General features: G+C 39.3%; 1 protein-coding gene across 7 annotated transcripts in view; it reads left to right on the forward strand.

Annotated features, from left to right (window-relative positions):
* NBEA (neurobeachin) overlaps window positions 1-20,326 on the forward strand; it is a gene marked incomplete at its 5' end in the record, with an annotated part of 512,607 nt that overhangs the window by 339,005 nt on the left and 153,276 nt on the right. For all 7 annotated transcript variants that reach the window (XM_082765401.1, XM_082765407.1, XM_082765402.1 and 4 more), the window contains 2 exons: window positions 4,219-4,362; window positions 18,653-18,789. In XM_082765401.1, the coding sequence (XP_082621527.1) occupies window positions 4,219-4,362; window positions 18,653-18,789 (281 nt within the window). The remainder of the gene's footprint in view (window positions 1-4,218; window positions 4,363-18,652; window positions 18,790-20,326) is intronic.

The raw sequence follows: 20,326 nt of genomic DNA on the forward strand, positions 1-20,326 counted from the left end.
ACACCATCCCATGGAGCAGATTTCCAGATGTTTGGAAACATTAGAATTTCCTGTCAGTATATTTAGGTAACATTAAAATGAGGTTAACTTTCCATTCTGCCATCTCTCTTCAAAGATCAAAGAGCACTCACTGCATAAATTGCCTTATCGGTAATTCATTGAAGTAAACTATGGAAACAACTTTATAAGAAGCAGTAGTCTTCTTTTGTTGGTTACAGTATTACCAAGCAAACTTTTCTTAAAATTAACCATGTTATTACCTCACTATAAGTATGCTAAGTACAGAGGAAAAAAAAAAAAAAAAAAAAAAAAAAAAAAACTTTTGAATAATAAATGCACAGCAGTGAAGATGGAAGCAAAAACTCCTTTTCAATATTCAACAAAATCGTGGTAATCAGTGTAAAGTCTAACAAAATCAACTTACATAATAGAAGCGTAATCAACAATACGCTATTTTTGTACTGCTTATTTTAAATATATTTAGGGATACCGTTTATGGGTTTGGACACTAACAGTATCTTTGAAATTCAGACTGTGACCTCAGAACCTGTTGTGACCTGCAGCATTTATTGATTTCATTGAAAACTGAGAAACAAAAATTCAAATACTACAATAAAAACAACAAAATATTTATTTAAATATTGCATATATTAGATGATTCTAGAAGCTGTAGCTACTAAATAACTTGAGATCCTCCTGTTCTTGGAAAATTATTAATTTTTTATTTTCTTTATTGTTGTTATTGGGTTTGTTAGTTGTTTTTTTTTGTTCTTTGCGGGCTTTTTTTTGGTCAGATTAATAGTTTCCGTTACTTTTTAAGGAAAATTAAATACCTGAAATTCGTAATTTTTTCTCAATGCTATACAGGTTTACCATGCAGCTCACATATAAAATACATACCTCTTCATTGAAGTCAGGGTTTTGTAGATGAGTGCTAGTTGCTTTCTTTGTTTTCTGTTAAAGATTAGCTCTTTTCAGTTATCCTAAAGCCAGTTTTTACCATGCAATGATCAAGATGATAACAGGTGTAACAAATGATGGATTAAAAAATATATATATTTTTTTTAATCTTATTTAGTCTTATACATACGTTTTCTTGAAATACATTTATGACAGAACCTTCAAGTTTCAAGACATTAGGGCACTAACTTCAGCGGGACTTCAGTGAGAGCTGGCTTATTCCTTTAAGTTCTTTGCAAACTGCTGTTTTAAGAAATATTTACCTTCTTATTTCATGGTTTCTTTCTAAGTTCCAGTCTGGAAAAACATCCTTTAATAAGGATCTTGCTTCTTTGAGCACTGATAGCATCTGCCAGTTCCAGTTCTGAACACCCTGATGTTAAAATGTTTCTTTCGTCAAATTATATTTAATTTCTTTTTTCTTTCTCTTATTTAAAAGCATTTGAAACATTTTCTAATTAGACTTAAGAACTGACATTAATACAATTCTGTATTATATTTTAAAAAAGAAACTTGGTGTGTCTTGAGAGCAGTTTGAAATGAAGTATCTGGAAATGAATTCCATTTCATAGTAATTTTGCCATGACTTTAAAAAATAATTTGAGTTTTTATTTTTTACAAACATGCTGAAATATCAAATATTAATTTATTCATCACTCCTTTTTATATCATTGTTAACAATACTAGACATAGTTTTATGTCATATAATTTTTTATTCAGTTTGTTGTCTGTTTTTAAAGAGACAAGTTGTTTTTCTTTTTACTCTTATTTTGAGAGCTCCTCTTATTTTATAACCTTTTTGAAGTCATCTTGAAATTTAAAAATAGAACATCTGTGACAGATCTGTTTTGAACATATTTCACATTTCAGGATCCAAGGAGATCTGGTGGTCTGTGGTATTCGCTTGTTAATTTCTTGATGAATGGGTAGAAAGGCCAAGAAGTGCACTCAGTACGGCACGTCTTCTGAAGATAGATGATCTCAAATAAATTCTATTCCCAATCAGTTTTTGATTTGTTAGGTGTTAAACCATTTCTTTGTAAGGACAGTGTTTACAAGCCTTGTAATGAGACAGCCCTGTGAGACCTTACTCTTCTTGCTGTAATTTTGATAAATGGAACTCTAATTCATAAAGGATATAGTGATTGAAGGGCAACTCTGGGTCTCGTACACTTTCATTTAGATAAATGTTTAGTACAGTACAGCAAAACTGAGGTGCACTCAACAAAGTGATAAATTTAAACAACAGCCAAACCAGAGCCTTTTCCATCACAAGAAAGAAGCACTATTTACTATATTTCTTTTAGATAAATGTATGTTTAATATTATAAACCAGAATGGCTTTTAGAAGCATTTGTCTTGTTGCTCAGCTCCAAATTTGCCAAACTAATTTAGTGCCTTCTCCTCTACCACATTTCTTACACTGGTGTATAGCAATATTTCTGTAATCTGGTAACTGGAACCCTCATCACAAGGGATTTAAAATGTACTAAATTTCAGGTTCTTCTGCTGATGCATCTTAGTAATAATGTGAACTTTTTTCTTGTGATTGCATCTCTTTGTGCATAAATAATTTGAAAGGATCGTCACTAATCTAATCAGTTACTACATAAATGGTTGAAACTATTATTATTCCAGATTAGTACTTTTGAAGTAATTTATTTGAATATTATTACATCTTATAAAGCTCAGAAACTTCCATAACACTCACTAAAACTACCAAAAAGGAAGACAAACATATTTTCCTGCTTTCTTCCTCCACTGTGTTAGTTCAGCTCAGATCCGGTCTCCTTCATTGTCAAATGCTTCACATTAGGAGCTATTACCTGTGTCAAATGCTGAACTCCCTTGTAGTAAGCACAAGCAAACAAAATTCCAATAGTAGTTAAATACTCAAGACAGTTCTGATGTAATATAACCAAAGGTCTGTTACAGCACATTACTCCATTATGTTTTCCAAAATTCCTACAATTCTTACTCTTTTTTTGTGAATTAGGGAAAAAAAAATATAACTGTAATTTGAGTGAATAGTTACAGTTAGTTGCACTAAATAGTGTTAGTATTTAGCACTATATTTTCACTCATTATGCAAGAGAGGTAAAGATCACAGCTTAGTAAATGAACACAGCAAATATATTGGCATATCAGCATATATGTCAACATCAGTAGTGCCTTTATCACTATCAGTAACAGCATTGTCCTCATGGAGATAGCAACAATTGGGAAGACTAGAGATGCTGTCCTTAATTTTGAGCTTAATGAAAAACTGCATTTTTTTTTTGTTTGTTTGTCTTAACCATGTTCTGTAGCACCAGAAATAGCAATTTGGATAATAACAATAATATAGAGAAGGTTATTTTTAGACTTTAAAATGTGAGGTCTCAGTTTGTGGTAGAGTCTGATATCAAGTGGCATGTTAACAGTTATCTTCAAACAGAGTAAACACACTAAAGGTAAAATATGTCTCCAGAATTTTTATTTATAAGCTGTGATTCTTCTGTGCATGAAGTAATTAAAAGACTCATATAAATATGAGTGGGAAATAAAAACATAACACCTTCCCCACTGTTTTTAATAACAGAACTGCCTGACACATCAATTCAATTCCATGCATGTATCTTCACTAACCTGTTTACTATATTCCAGTTAATTGTCCTGTATGAATATGAGGCCATGAGTTTTAATACACTTTACCTCATCACTTTACATCTGCCATAGTAGCACTCATCAAGCTCAGGCGTTATGGCAAACAATCAAAACGAGAATAAAACTTTCTACCAACAAAGAAACAGTGTGCCTACCTTCTTCTTACTCTTTATTGAGATTACCAGTCTCCTACTTCACCTTTCTGTCCCTCCTATCTCCCAAACCAAAATCATGGCAGATTTTGAATTCCTAAAACCATCTCCTTTACTTAGAGTAGGTGGTTTGAGCTCTGAGACATCAGTCAGAGTCAGAATACCAAGAACCCAAGAGACACTCCTGCTGAATTTCTTGCATGTTGAAAACTAATGGAAAAACATAGAACATAGAGCAAAAAATAATTATTAACAGCAGGAGGGTCTTTGTGAAACAGAGTTTGTATTTTACTCAAGATATATTTTGAAAGACAGACTAAGGCTGTGTATTTTGTAGACCTTGATAAAGACCTTTTTCAATACAGATGTTTTATTCTGTATTTTTCACTATTTATAGTATTTATAGTATTTTCACTAAAATACTGTTCAGCTAAGTTTACAACACATAACTTTTTTTTAGGCACTGAAGAAGATGTAGTGAAGTCCAAGAAAACTTTCCGAAGTCAAGCTGTGGTAAATCAGAATGCAGAAACAGAGCTTATGCTGGAAGGAGACGATGATGCTGTCAGTCTGCTCCAGGAGAAAGAGATTGACAACCTTGCAGGTAATTATGATTTTTCATTACAACTAAGATAAAAGTCTGTTTTTAACTTGTTAATTCTGAACCTTTGCAGTTATTGTCTTAATATTGATGGCTAAGTATGCAATTACACGGAGAACAGCATCTTTATTTTCTAGATGTAATATGGATGTTCTGCGTCCATGAACTAGGGGAACTGATTACAGAGTATGTGCCCATTATACAATCTTTCACCAGAGGTGTGAAAAATAACAGTACCTCAAGTGCTCTTATGATTGCACATGACATGTTATTGAAAATTCTATAAAACCACTGTGGAGCAGTTCTTTTTTGGTTGAAATAGAAATGAGGGTTAATTCTAAAACTCAATGTTTTGTGAGTCAGTGTGGCTGTGATCTTTCATGACCTGATCCCAAGTGCCACGCAACTTGTTGAGAAACTTCTACACTCCTACTGGCACCCAGTGCTCTCATTCATCAGTGTGTGAAGGGGAACCTGAGGTATCAGCCCTGAAAGGGAATATTACCTGCTGTAAATAGGGACTAAGAACAAATGAAACTGGAAGCAAGGCACGGACTTCATTAGGTACAATGAGAGTTGGGAATTAATCCCCTGTAGAAACATTCATGAGAGATCCTTTCTAGTCCTTTCTCCTTGTGTGAAGGTCTGCAGCGAGGTCTCAGTTTTATCCATGTTCCAGCAGGTTCTGTTAGAGCTCCGTCTTGAAAAAATATTATGTTTCCTGGGGAAGCAATCTGGAAAGAAAGGCATGCTGAAAGTTGAAAATGCAATCTCCTCTCACATGAGATAAAAATGTGAGAACTGTGAAATGCAGTATGGATTTTTTAGGTTAACTTACTTAGGAATACCTTTATTAAATTACTCGATTAAGGGGAAGTTTTTTGATGTCTGAGGATTTTTTTCAGTATAATTGAATTTCTACAATAGCTATCTTTGCTCCTGCATTTTCTTCTGATGCCCTAGTGGAAATCTGAAACAAAGATAAGATCATAAATGGATATTAAAAAATAAAAAATAAAAACTAAGTGGAATTTAGTCTCATGCTTTGAAACTAGAGTGGATGGCAGACATAGATACTTTTATCTGGGAGCAACCTTCAGTATATTATCATAGTTAATACATCAATGTGCTTTCTCAATCTGCAGCTAACCATTGCTGAAACACTTGTTTTAAGTCAATAAAACAGTAAGGCAAACAGGACCATTAGTGGGGATAATTTGATCAATATCCCTTTCTCTTTTAGAAGGGAAAACTCAGTATGGTTTTGGCTAAGTTCTCATATATAAGAGCAATGCTTCCAGCCAAAAATATATACTGTTGCTATAGCTTAAAGGCTGCAACAAGCAACTACATTGCAGTATGTATTAGAACTGCAAAGAGGTCAGGAAAAATTCTTGCCCAGTCTGGAAAACCTCACAGTCAGGCCTCAAAACTGCCATTTCATTCAAATAGACTGATGTGATATAATCCTTATAGTTGCATCCATCTAAAGGAAAAAAAAAAAAAAAAAAAAAAAAAAAAAAAAAGTGTATATCTTACCAGAGATCCCTATGTAGAAAACATCCCCTGCTCCTTTAGAACATAGAACAGTAATTCTAGTCCTTTTCTTTTACAGTACAAACAGTGGGGTAATGTAAGTATTAGCAAAACAGAAATGATAGAATTTGAAACAAGTCAACTTTTCAAATATTGACAGTCTGTCCTAACAGTGTCAGTGTTTGTGTTTCCAATCAACACTAAGAAGAGAAACAAGGTGCTTCCAAGTCTGGTGAGGTGACAGGATATTGGTGCTGTATGTGTACCAAAACCTGTGAACGTCTCAAAAAGAACCCACCTTCTACAACCTCATTTTTTCTATCAGATTAATTGCAACCTTTGCTACTCAACTCTTGCTCATATTAGAAGTGGAAATAATTCTGAAAGTTAATGATCCAACCCAGTATCATATGTGTTTCCTGTAAATTTTACCAACCAATCAGTGAGAAAAACTAAATCCCTCCATACCTTCTGTCTATATTGCTGCATGATTTTGTATAGAATGATGTCAATGTTTTCTATGGTTTTTACTGTTTACAATGTGACTCTGAAACTTGAGACCAGGAACTGAAATCAAGAAAATCAGTAGGCAAGGAAGGTGGATTTTATGCCTAAGAAATTTAGAATAACATCTGATGGCTCTGAAGAGAGCCCAATAAAACCATACTGTCCACTCTTACTTAATTCTGAAGAGTTATGTTGATTCGGTGTATGTAATCTGGAAATCTTTGAGACATATCAAGTTATGGTATATCACAACATCATTTATATCTAGTTACTGTTCAGATTGGAATGACACATAGGAATTTCTATATTCAGTTATGCTCTCAATTTAACTTTAAAGCTTAAATCAATTTAAACTTGGTTTACAGTGATTTGGAATGCCTCAGTAAGGCATAGGAATTAAACAAAATCATTATAAACCAGGTTTAAATTGATTTAAGATTGTCCACATTTAACTAAAACAATTTAACATTGTTTATTCCATGAAACTAAGGCAGCTTTTAAAAAGGCAGCTTTTAAGGTTCTAGAAAACTTTTAATGAGGAGAATATAAATATTACAATATTTTGATATGTGAAGTAAGGCTAAAAAAGGAACGTCTGAAACAGATTGAGACTGTTCTTACAAAGTTATCTGTACATACCTTTTGTTCCAGAGACTCTTTATAGTTTTTCATCAACCATGTGGCACAAATCAATGTAAAGTTCACTTTGATAAATTACATATGGGATGGTGAATTTTTTAGATAATTATAGTCTGAATATTTTTATTATATAATCTTAGTATTCCATATGTTGCAATGGCAGTCGGTCAGATTTCATTATATTAAGTAGCATTTTAATAAAATATAAAAATCAGATTCCATGTTATTACATTCTTAGAATTATGAATTCTAAGTTTGCATCAAGATTTTTAACTAAAGCAGTATTTTATCTGTCTTACAGTATAAGTTATCAAAAGATGTTCTCATTTTAGCACATACATATTAAAACATTTTACATTTTTCTGTTTCAGTTTTAGCTCCTTTACTTCCCAGACTGTTCACTTCAAGAGGCAAGTCACATCTCTGTTAGAACTAATGATTGAGATAGCATAGTCTATTTTAACACTTTTCTAATATATTGTGAATCTGTGGGTAATATAATCAAATTCAGTGTAGCAACTTGATATTACTAACTCTTCTCCTTCTCTTTTTCTCTTCAATTTTCTAACACTGCAGTAGGGCTCTCACATACTTACCTTTTGTCATAAGAGCTTGAGAATGCAAATTTGCTAACAGTTTGTCTTCTGCATAATAGATGATTTTTTTTTTAATTAAAAAAATATATGGATGTGTTCTAATATCAGAAGCTAGCTTTCTCAAAAGGAAATATGCTTTAATAGATAATTAAAATTCTTTCACCAAATTTCATTTTAAAAAAGTGCACAGATCTCACAGATCTGGCACTAAGATAGATCATAGCAGATAAATATTGAATCATTTAGGTTTTATGAATTTTACATTTTAGAAATGTTTTCTTTGTCACGGAGTTGCAGTTGGCTTGCTGAGAACTGTGCACATCTGAGAACAGAATTTAGCTTAATCTATTTTGTCATATGACTGGTGGTACTAGCAAATAGGCCCAGCCGAGCAAAGTATCCCTGATAAATTCTTTTGCAACTCTCAAAAAAGTAGTTTCTAGTAAAGAAGAAAGGAAATAAAGATAGAAGTATGTGAGGCTTTGGGCTATTTTAGGAAGACAAAAGGCTTTGGCAAGCATCTGTCTGGTTACTTACATAGGCTCAATCAACTCAGAATCTGACTTCCTCATAAGCCATGGTGAATTACAGTCTCATAACAGCATTGCAAGAATAAATACTTACTATTGTCTCTAGTACTAGGAGATTGAGCAACTCACCCAAAAAAAGCCCAAGGAAAGCCACTAACTGTCTTTAATGCATCTTAGTCTTAATGTACCTTAACCTTCAATACAGAATCTTCCTTTCTTCTTGGACAGAGGTCTCTAGATGGAGGGAACTCCCCCACAATGCGAATGTGCCAGGAACACTTGTGAGAAGCAGCAGCCCAGCCTTAACTTTTAGCAATCATATATTCCAGTGTAGGAATATTTCTAGAAAGCAGCATTACTACTTCTCATAAAGAGCTGATCTTCCATCCAAGTCAGCATAGCTGGCTAGTCCACATTAACTTAAAGACTAAATATGGTATGCTCTCTATCCATACTTTTCAGTAGTGCGCCGAGTGTATTGACTTACTGCCCTGTGCTGGGTCATGAGGATTTGACAGCTTGTATTATTATTAATGAGATATAAGACCTTTCACTTCCAGGTCATCTGTTTGAAGTCCAGACAAGACTGGTGGTAACAAAACATTATCAACATCTGTTTTGTAGCCTATGCAAAATAAGCCTTTTGTCTCATTTCAGACAAACTAACAGAAACCATCACAATTTTGCAAAATTTCCAATTGAAAAAATACTTGACACTGTCTTTATAGGAAATTGGAATAATGCCCAAAAGTTCTACTACATAAAGCTACAGTTAAAATTGTATGGCAGTACCTTAAAAAAAAAAAAAAAAAAAAAAAAAAAAAAAAAAAACTATCATCTAGCCCTTGGGGAAATTTTCTATTTCAGGTTCTAACAAAGGACTCATTTACATTTCTGAAATTATTTTGAAGACTTGCACATGGTCAGAAGCAGTAATAAAAACACTAATACACCAAGGAACTGTATCCAAGGCCACAAAAGGCTCACAAAATAAGTATTTGGGATAGAAAACCAATATATATATATATATATATATATATATAACTCATCTTTAAATATACATATATTTATTTAGCTATAGTAAAATTACTTGTGTCCAAAATCAGAGGCTGAATTTTCTTTACAGGAGCTGACAGCTGACCATTGTAGACTATCTCCAATAAACAAAATAGTTTGTATCATTTTACATAATATAAGAATTGGTAAATTCTTAAGGAGTGATATAGAGGTACATTTTCATTGTTTTTCTTCTGTTACCATCTTAAAATGATTCTAAAGCATGTAGGATCATTTGTATCTGTTTTATTAGTGTAGCTAGATGAATGGTAGACCTTCTTAATTAAATAAAAGAACAATGACTAGGGTCTCTACTGAGAAGGCAAAAATTGAAAATATTAGATTTTGCAGGAAAAAGGTATCATTTGCTTGGGCCGCCGACCAGAAGAAGTTTTGTTGCATCATCTGCTGTCAGAGTAATAGGTTATGCTCTCAATTTAACTTTATAGAGAGTAATAGGAAAGAAAGAATCAAAAAGCCCATTAGTGTCTCCGTCAGCAAGCACAAACAGCCCAGGAGCACATGGAGAAAAGGAGAGGATTCATCCCTGGAGCTCCTGGAGGGCAAAAACATGAGAGTGGTTCCAAGAGTGCTCTCATCTTTCCTCTCCAGTCCTTCTCCAGCCTCCCTTATGAGTCCTCTCCAGCAAGGTTCTGAGAGCCCTGCCACCCATTACGTGCTGTCCTTCTACTACAGCAGTCATCAGCCATACACCAACACAGTGCTGTCAGTCTGCAAGGATCCCTGGGGGCAGAAATAAGCAACCACAGAGGAAGCTCAGGGAAGATTGTAACATGGCTGTAGTGATGCTTCCTAATCTCCCTTATCCTCCAACAGCTTGCACCTCTGGGGCTTCCAAAATCAGAGGTAGTATTTATTCTCTTTCTCCACTCCCCACCCTCCACCCCCATTTTTTTCCTCCCTCCTCTCACTTATTCTTTTCCTGTTTGTATGGAGGTGGCTGAGGTACCTGAATGAGTTTTTGGTTTTTTTTATGTTTTGTATATGTGCACTCAAATGCATTTTAAATAACAAAATGTCAAAGTTCCATTCAAATATCCCCCCAAAGAAGTCTTAATATTTCTCCTATTTTTTCAAGCTTTTAAATGGAAACTATTCACAGAATTCAGTGTGCACTCTTAAGTAGTTCTCTCTTCCCAAAGTCCATTTTTCTTGCAAATTAGCATTCAAGATAGGAATCTCATTGGAGGGGTTGCTGACTTGGGGAAGGGACAGAAATGTGGGAGAAGAGTGATTCCTTTTCCCTTTTTATGGTAGATATTTAACCACACAACCCTTGTACTTCCAAACATGGAAATTTCATTCAGCCAGATTTCCATAGTTTCTGCTTATTATATATTCAGATTTTGATCCTCAAGTCTAAGTATATAAAAGAAAAACATATTTGTATGAGTTTAATTTAGAGTATAGATTCAGGCATAAACTGAAAACAGTTATATTTTTGATATGTAGTTGGCTTCACATTGAAAACAAAAATAAAAAAATGCCCCACGGTTTCTAAAACATCCTATTTTTAGACATCTCAGTGTTTATTCTAATCATTTTTTCCACATTACTATCCAAAATAGCTTAATATTTTATAAGGTGCTTGTCAGTCACAGATGATAATGCTCCTCAGGACACATTTGAAGAGCTCTTTCCTTTATACCTTACTATTACCCATTCTAAGCCTCAGCATCCTTGACTTTTAAATGGCAGCTGACTTTCTTGCTTTACAATCTTTAAAATTAATTCAAGCTCTGTTGTTCTGTATTTATAGAAGGCTAATATACCTGATGTGTAAGAGAGAAACTGCAGAAATACAGGCCTAGACATAAGGAGACAGAGTCCACTGTTATGCATCTTGTTTCATCTTCACTATGTAATTGATTTCTACATGAAAATCCCTGTTCTCCAAAACCTTCCTAGGACCCGACAGGGACCAGCTTACACAGGCTAGTGTTAGGAATGTATCCAGAATGGCATTAATGGTACCTATGTTAAACTAAAAGTTTTGACCTATGGACAGGGAATTTTCCATTTTGTTTTTGGCACTAGTGTTACAGAACCAAGCTAGAATAGCAGTCAAGCAGATATTGTGCTTGTGCTAAAAAATTGTACAAGAGACAACCCTATCCAGTGCATTTGAACAGCCCACTCAGGTAGCCTGTTCACGAGTCCTTTTAGTGTGGCTTTCTGAAGAAACAGTATTTATGTGACCATACTTTGTCAGCCTGTCTTTGTAACTTCTGAACCTGGCAGCCATTTTGAGCAAAATTTGTATGCAGGAGTGGGGATTTCAGAAATCATCATCATCGTCGTCATCATCTGCAGTGAAATCAGGCTGTTAAGAAAAGGCTGGTACCTTTTATTAGGTACCAGAGAATCTTTGCAGGAGAGTCTTTAGAAATTACCAAACTGTAGGAAAGCAAAACATACAATCAACCAGTAGACACAGTTGCACTTGAAAACGTTCTTTACTAGTTCTGGTGTTGTTTAGATATACTTGTGTTTTCTGAAAATCATGAAGTCAGAGCTATTTCATCTTAGATGATTCTTCCAAATATACCTAGCAAGTTAGATGCTAATTCAACAGTCTTTTGTTTTTGTTTTTGGTTTTGTTTTTTTTCCCACACATATTTGAATAGCTAACAAAATAAGTGAACTTCAACATATCAAAAGCTATCTGAATGTAATACTTCCCTTCACTACTAAAGTCTGAAGAAATACAAGTCTTTCAGTTTATCCGGAAGAGCTTTTTGAGAATGGAGACTGGAAGAAATGAGAGCTGAGGGCTCACATCTTTCATTTCATTTCTAATCAATTGAGTTCTATTGGCATGGCAGGGTACATGGGCTGGACTGTATAAGATACCTGTCAAGTCTGGTTCACTCAGACTCGGGACTGGGATTTGATCCTTCATGTTCCTGACTTATTACAGTGAGTTCCTGTTTCAGTGGTATATTGCGATAGTAGGATGCTATCTCTGCTTTCATGTTTCTTCTTCTAATATTAAATATACTTTTCTGAGGTGTGTGGTTTTTTTCTGTTACTTTTTGATTAAATAGTCAGCTACAGTGGCTCTCTCACAGAGAAAAACTGTCATCTATATGGGCATGTTCAGCACAACTCAAGGCTTTCTAGGCTGAAAAAAAGTACTTTAAGTTTTACCTGAAAATGAGGAAGCTGTCACAGGTCATATTGCATTAGTGTAGTTTACTCACATCTGGATGCACTGCTAAACAATCAAGATCTTAGTTTCTAAAATAGCTTAAATTACTCAGTGCTTCCAAGGTATAGCTTCAGGCAGAGAACACTGTATGAATCTAATTTTGAAGTGGCAGAAGTATGCAATGCAGTAGTAAGGTCCATATCTCAAACATTCAAGTTTCTGACCAGCTGTAAAATCATTAAGAGAAGTCATGATTATTATTAATACTTGATCATCTGGCAGGCTGGCACTTGAACACATCCTGGAACAACACTAACCCCATGTAAGCTACTCTGAGTTTTAGCACAGTTATGAGATTTTCATGGATGCCATAAAACAAGCGAGCTTTTACCTGCATAGGGAGGCAAAATTTGATTTCCTAAGTTTCTTTAGGCTCTTAGACACACAGGCAATTCTTGCATTGGACCTTAAGTGAGAAGACACCTAGAAAGATGAACTTTGGTACAATATTGAGTTCGTCTCTGCAACTACTGTAACCATTCAGTTAAGTGGTTGATTTCTATCACATTTTGAACTATATAAAGAGGAATAGTGAAACATACTTTCCTCAGGAAGAATTACCATTTTTTTATTTTTCTTGTTGTGTAAGCAGGAAGGCATGGAATTCAAATAATAATTTACCTATGGAGATACATATGTAACTTAATTTAATAGAAAGTGTCTATATGCTTGAGAGAAAATTACTTCTCTCTTTCTTAAGCAACACTATCTTTAAATATATGGACAATCTCATCAAAACTGTATATTTCAATAGCTTCTTACTGTTTTATTCACAGTTGTATTACATAAAAATTAATTTACATTTTCTTTTTAATCAAACACATTTGTTTGCTGTTATGGCACCACTTAAGAGAACTGAGTTGTTGTAATTGTTTAGCTATTGTTGTTGAAGAAGACGATTGAAGTTGATCTTTGATGTTAGTAGTAGTAGTGTTACATGCTTTATGGAGGAAAGGGGGGGGAAAAGTGGGGAAAAATTTGGATATCAGGGCCTATGCACACTGGCAATGACATTCAAACAAACAATAAAAATCAATCCCTCCCTCACAATGTGAAACATATGATTGTGGAAAAGTAAAAAGGCAACAAAGTAAGCTTGGGGAACTCTGAAAACAGGAAAGGAACTGGGGTTGTTATTCAATGCAGGAGGAGAAAAACAAGACTATAACAGTCACATTTAGACTTAGATTCTGTTTTTTGCAATCAAAAAAGTTGTGCAAATTGTTCTCTTTATTGAAACCGTTAAAAGTGATATGTAAAGGGAGATGTATAAATGCATTCTTATAAAAGCCTTGGCTTGAATGAAGGAGTTACTCCCTGTATCTGCTATAGTGGAGAACAAATTGGGGACAGTCATGTAAGTTCAATATATTTACTGCAGAAGTCTTTTTAAAGGGTGCATTGTATCAGATTTTTGATGACAATAGGAAAAAAAGAGGCTGGATTCTGTGAATTGTTTAGGAATCTTAAGTTGTTTATTGATTATTTATGTAGCAGTGCATGCATTATATTAATAATATTAATTTGTTGAAATATTTTTTGCTTTTCTGACTACAGAGCTTTTCCCAAAGCCTTATAGTGCCTATACCTGTTTCTGCTTGTATACTATGTAATGTATGAACATAAGCCTGAAGTTCTTTATGTGCATGAACCTTTTGTGTTACATATAAATTGTTTCAAGTATAGGGATTTGTAGTCATTTTAAAAGCAGGCTACTGCCAAATACACTTGGCTTTAGAGTTGACACGCTGAGGGAATTTCAGTTGTCATATTTCAGGCACAATGTGAGTGATTGTAATAATTATTCTTGATATTTAAATTTTTGTTTACTTATGAATGTATCAATTGTAGTTTATGCAAACTATTTTACCTACTAATTAGTTTTAACTAGTCTGTTTTATATTTTCCATTTTAAATGCTTTATGGCAAAGAAATTGATATGTTTTTCTTTCAAAACAGAGTCATCTCAAAATTAGTTATGGTAATAGTCACCACTTTTTGTCAGAATAATCATCAGTAGATTGTAAAATGTAACTGGTCTAGATGGTTGGAAATACTTTCAAGGTATTTAGCGCACCTAGTATTTTTTCATCTGTTAATAATCACCAAAATATTATTTTTAAAGTTAGACAAGACTAATGAAGTCTGTGGCAGGTAAAAATGTTTGATTTCATAAATCTGCATATAAGAGCATATATTTTATCCTGTTTAGGAATAATTATGCCCCACCATCTTAGCAAATATATCTCCGGTGTAATTCTCAGTCTCTTAAGTGCAACATGTCTCTAGCTCTTATAGGTAAAAATGACAGTTCATGAAAACGAAAATGTTTGAATTAACAATTCATAATATGACTCTTTGGGGGCTTTCTTTTAGAGGTGGAATTGTGTTGCTGTCGTTTTAGTAGGTATCAAACTCTCACCTGATGTAACTTTTCACTTGCGTTGACTTTCTGTGCCAACTTCAAAAATACAAGAACAGAAATGCAAAATGCAACAGTTAAACTCAAGAACTGAGGTCTCCGTTTAACAAAAAATAACGGAGGGGAGGAGAGGTTACATTCTGCTTTTATTCACTGGGACCTGCTAATCCCACAGTCATTTACTTTCGGAAGGGAAATATTATTTTTAAATGTATACGTGCAGTAGCGTTTATTTTAGAAATGTAAATCACATGTGCCCACCACAGGGATCAGACAGGGTGGAAAATCCTACACTTGAGCAGATCACAGGACGCGTGGATCCGGAGTGACTTCTGCTCTGCTTTCAAGGCCACAACTTCATTGTCAGGTCGCTGCCGCTCCGCTGCCCGGACCGTTCCGGAGCGATTGGGAAGAGGCAACGAAGCAGTTCCTAGAAAGAGATGCTCCTGGTCGGAGTCCAAACAGCTGACGAGCCCTTTAGCCAAGCGTCCTTCCCACAACCCCCAAACCTCCTGGTGAACGGGGACAAGCCGCGCCTTCGCTTTTTTTTTTTTTTTTTTTCCGGCGCCGAAGCGTCCCCAGCGGTGCCGGCGGCTCCTTCCCTGGCCGGGGCTGCCTGCCGTGCCCGACCCAGCCCAGCCCGGCTTGGCTCGGTTCGGCACGGCCCCGGCCGAGCCCCCACCGCCCCGCATCCCTCCTGCTGCCCTCCGCAGTGCTAGGTCGAGTCCCCGGTGCCCCCGCACGGCCGCGGCTCGGCGGCGGAGACGGCGCCGCGCCGGTGCCCGGGGCTCGTCTCCTTCCAGCCCCGCGTGGGAACGAGCCCGGCCCCGGGCTCTCGGCTCAGGTGTGCCCGGCTTTTGTTTCAATTAGATTAGCAATTGGGTTTTGGGAAGGGAGCCGAAGCTTCCCCCCGTAGCTCGGTGCCATATGGAAAAGCTGCAGTATTTTGATTACGCTCTATGTAAACATTTTAATATCGGATCCTTAAAATCCAGAGACTATCCCAAAGGGGATTAAAACATAATCCTCCGTCTCTATAGCTGTAGTGGATTAATTTCGTATTCTCTCAGTGGCTGGTTTGCTCCCTGAAGGCTACAACAAAAAGACTCGCTGCTCCTTAAACATGCTATGGAATTGGAAGTTGTAATTGGAGATTTCCAAAGGACAAGTGTAAAAATGACACGCTGCTAATACCGAATATTTTGTTCGTGTTGTGTTTCCAGGAGAATATATATATATGTGTACCTGCAAAGACTTTTTTAATTTAATTTGAACTCTCCCCTCCCCCCGAATCCCATAATTTGACCGTTTAAAAAAGGCTTTCTCTCCCCCTCCTCCTTTTTTTTTTTTTTTTTTTTTTTTTTTTTTTCCTCCCGAAAAGAGGAAACCCAGGCACAAGCAAACGTTTTCTTATCTGGAAAGTACGATAACCCTTATTCCTCGCCGCGTCCTAATACCTCCGACGTGTTTACACCGCAACAAATCTGGGGGGAGCATTTGAGCGGAGCGCAGGGCGGATGCCAAAGGAGCGGCCTGGGAGCAGAGAGCCTTCTCTCGGGAGGAGGAGGGGGAACCAGACACCCCAGCTTTCCCCCTTCATGCAGTAACAGGCAAAAGAGCGAATTCCCCCTCTCCTCTGTGCCGGGTGCTCGTATTGTCCTCCCCTGGATGTCAGACTACAGGGCCCAGCCTTTTGACCATCGAATAGCGGTGCCTTCCTTTTTATTTTACCCACGCAGCACCGAGGGGAAGAGCTAATTGGATCAAATTGATGGCCTTCCTCCAGGACGCACCCTCGGAAGCCTCCTCGATGCCCGGGTGGAGGCTGCAGACGGGTGCGGGGCGAGGCTGGGCCTCCACGGAGGAGGACGAGCGCTGCTTGCGGGCGGGCGGTGGCGGTCTGCGAGGCCTCTACCTCCCCCCCCCCCCCCCCCCCCCTTCTGTAAACACAAAGAAAAGGGGGCCTGGGGAATTGAAACCCAAATCCACTTGTAATCGTACAAGGGAATCGGGCGTAATTACTCGAGCAACCTAGATTAAGATTGATGAGCCTTTAAAAGCGGCGTTTCGGATCGATCGCCCTGCCCTTCTTCGCAGCCAGCAGCCCGGGTTTTCCCGGCTCGGCTCGGCTCGGCTGGGCTGGTTTCTCACGGCGAAGGGAGGGAGAGAAGATGGAGGCTAGACGGGGAGAGCGGCAAAGCAGCCCCGGCGCATGTGATTCAGATCAGCTGACTAGGGTCAAGAGGCTACCGTGGTTTATTAGGAGATGGAAAACAATAAAATGAAAGAAAATAGAGTTTGTATCAATATTATGCAGCCTGCCACGCTGGGCTGCTGAAAGCTGTCACTGAAACTGCGTTTTAGCTTCCCCTTGTACACACACTAATCCGTGCCTTCCTCTTTATTTATTTTGCAGCGAAAAAAAATGACAAAACATTGTGCAATACAGCCTCAAATTGGGTGTTACAGTAAAGTAAAACATTAACAACATGACAGTTAGATGCACTGATACAGGACTAATTTGGGCTAAGTGGGTAATTTGAAGTGTCGCCTGCAAGAACTGGTAGCAAAGTGCCTGTGCGGTGCCGGGGGAGGAGGAGGAGGAAAGGTCGCATCCGTGCCTGCCAGCCGGGGGGTGCTGGTACCTGGGGACCCCAGCCGCAGGCACACGCGGGTTCTCGCTGCCATCCTCTTGAGGTCTTCCGTAGTGAGCTTCTTTTGAAGTGCAGGAACCCAGCGCAAGCTTTCTTTCCCTCGCGAGGTGATGCCTTTGCCGGTTCCCAGGAGGTGCGGCGCTCGGATGCTGCGCTGAGTTTCTCAGTGCTGGGGCGCGTAGCATGTGGATGCGTGTGTTTGGCCGTGGGTACACAGATTACCCTACGCCATTCAGCGGTTTAACCTGGAAGAGTGTTTTATGTTTAATCTTTTCTTTTAATTAGAGCGAGCGTCCAAAACACCGACGCTGGCAGCTTTAGCATCAGGCTGTGTTCGTCTCGAAGATAAGATGGCGAAAAAGTGATCCTCTGCTGTCTTTGGCATTAAAGTAGAAGTTCTTCCTTGAGCTAAACCCTAACAATGCGAATGGAGAAGGCTGCCTTCTGCATTAGGTTCCCCTCATCCATCTTCCCAGTGCCCGTGCGAGCGCCTCGTTAAGGAGCGTCCTTGGGCGAAACGTCGTTACCCTCCTTTCGAAAGGCTCAAGCGGCAGCAAATTGAACTCAAAACTCTCTGCCCATAAATACCCTTAACGAGGGCAGCCGTCCCCTGCGTGCGGTGGCCGCCGGGCTCCCGAGAACCCTTCGTGGGCTCGGCCCGGAGGGGGCGAGGGGCCAGCGCTGCTCGGTCGCCCGCCGCCTGCCCGGCTGTGCCGCCCCCCCCCGGCTCCGACACGGCCGCTGCTGTCGCCCATAAACAGCGGGGGTGTTAACGAGGAGTAAAAGGGCACAGAGACAGGGGGGACCTACTCGGAGGAGGCAGCCCCCGCTCCCTCTGACCCCTCTGCGTGCCGCTGCTCACTGATTTATCTCGCGCCCCGCAGCTCACTAACTCTTATTTATTTTTTTTTCTTCCTTTTTTTTTTTTTTTTTTTTTTTTTTTTTCCTGGCCTGACCGCGAAGTTCAAAGCACGCTGGCCGCGGGCAGGAAAGGGGCAACGGCGGCGGTTTCCAAAGCGGGGTTTACGAGGGGGCATCGCCTGGCGGAGGGAAGGGGACGGGCCACCGGGGATGGGCCGGCCGGGGGCCCCCAACCTGACGGCGCTGCCCTTGTCTTGCAGGCCCCGTGGTGCTCAGCACGCCGGCACAGCTCGTCGCCCCCGTGGTGGTGGCCAAGGGCACTCTCTCCATCACTACCACGGAGATCTACTTCGAGGTGGACGAGGACGACCCGGCCTTCAAGAAGATCGACCCCAAGGTGAGTGCTGCGGGGGGCGGTGGTGGCCCCGGTCGCGGACATGCGTGGGCCGGGGTCGTCCCCTCCCTCCGGAGTGGGCGCCCTGCTGCCGGCTCTCGCTGCGTTTTAGTAAAAAAAAAAAAAAAAAAAAAAAAAAAAAATTGCGCCGGGTATTAATGATGGTAAATCCTCTATTACGGCGGCGTGCGCGTTTTTCAACAGCCTTCGCTCAGTGCCTTTGTATGAACGTGGGCAGATTTAGTAGCTAAGCCAATTGCTCTGAAATCCCTGGAGGTAAGAGCAGTCCCAGACTGCAGCCTTCCTAAGACACAGCGAAGGGCTCTACCCCTTCTGAGGCTATCAGAGAATCTCCTCATTTCAAGAATGTTAGGTACCATGTCAGAAAATACGGTGCATTTTAGTAAACACGCTCCCCGCTGAAATGCAAGCTACTGCTTATTTTCTGGAGTAAAAAAAAAAAGGGGGGGGGGGAGGAGGGGGATGGGCATGTACCCAAGACTTGATTCCTGGGAAAGCTGTGTTTTGTTTTTTTTCTCGAGTCACTTACTACTCCCAATTCCCCAGTGCCCCCCTCCACCCCCGCCGCGCCCCCTCCCCAGCCCAGCCGCGGAAACCTTCGCGTGGCTCCCGCCGGGCTGCAGCCGAGCCGGGGGCAGGAGGGGGCACGGGCAAGGGACGGCTGTGACCGGCTGCTCCCCTCTCCTGCACCTCTGTTCCCTCTTACGGTTGTTGCTTTGTTTCTCATTATCGAGCTGGAAAATGTTAGAAGCTTCTCTGGAGAGAGAATAGGGGAGAGCTTTGACAAAAACCCTTTGGTTTTGTTTTTGGGTTTTGTTTTTCTTTTTCTTTCTCCAGAAATATCGTAAGTCATTTCCAATAAAAAAAATGCTAGCGAACTTGTCTGGACATAAGTATGGTTTGTAGTAAGGTGATTTCTGTTTGGTGAATAATGTCTGAAACTCGGGACTTTTTTCACAGTGCTGGGGGGAAAAAAAAAAAAAAAGATTCTTCCCTAATCGCTGGGAATAACGGGTTCTTTAAAGGGTACCCGCTGCAAATAGCTGCCAATGGGTGTTACACAGGCGCTCGGCCTCTTTCAGCACTTGTTGACTGTTAGGGTACTCGGCAGAATGCTCGCTGTGATTTTGCGTTTTGGTCTCAGAGCAGCTTTAAAGAAACGCAGACTTTAGGAGTAGGAAGAGGCAATTCCTGACCGCTCGCAGTTTGGAGGAACCCATATGTTTTTTCCCTCTGGATGCCCTGCGAACGCAGGGGCTCCATTTCTGTGAGCAATCTTATCACATTCATAGCGGACTCGTGGGGCAGAAGCAATAACGTTGTTCTCTTTATTGGTGCTGGCTTGACCCTTTCACCTAGACATTTTACCTCCTGCGTCCCTCCTTGAGCCGAGCCGCTGGATTTACCAGGCTTGCTGCTCGCTCCGTGCCCTGCCTGCTTCGGGGGCGGGCGGCGCTTCCTCAGCATTGTTCGACCCCGGGCAGAAACGCATCGGCTCCGCAGAGGAAACCTTTAGGAA

This window comes from Aythya marila, assembly GCF_965140915.1.
Source record: "Aythya marila genome assembly, chromosome: 1".
Lineage (NCBI taxonomy): Eukaryota > Metazoa > Chordata > Aves > Anseriformes > Anatidae > Aythya > Aythya marila.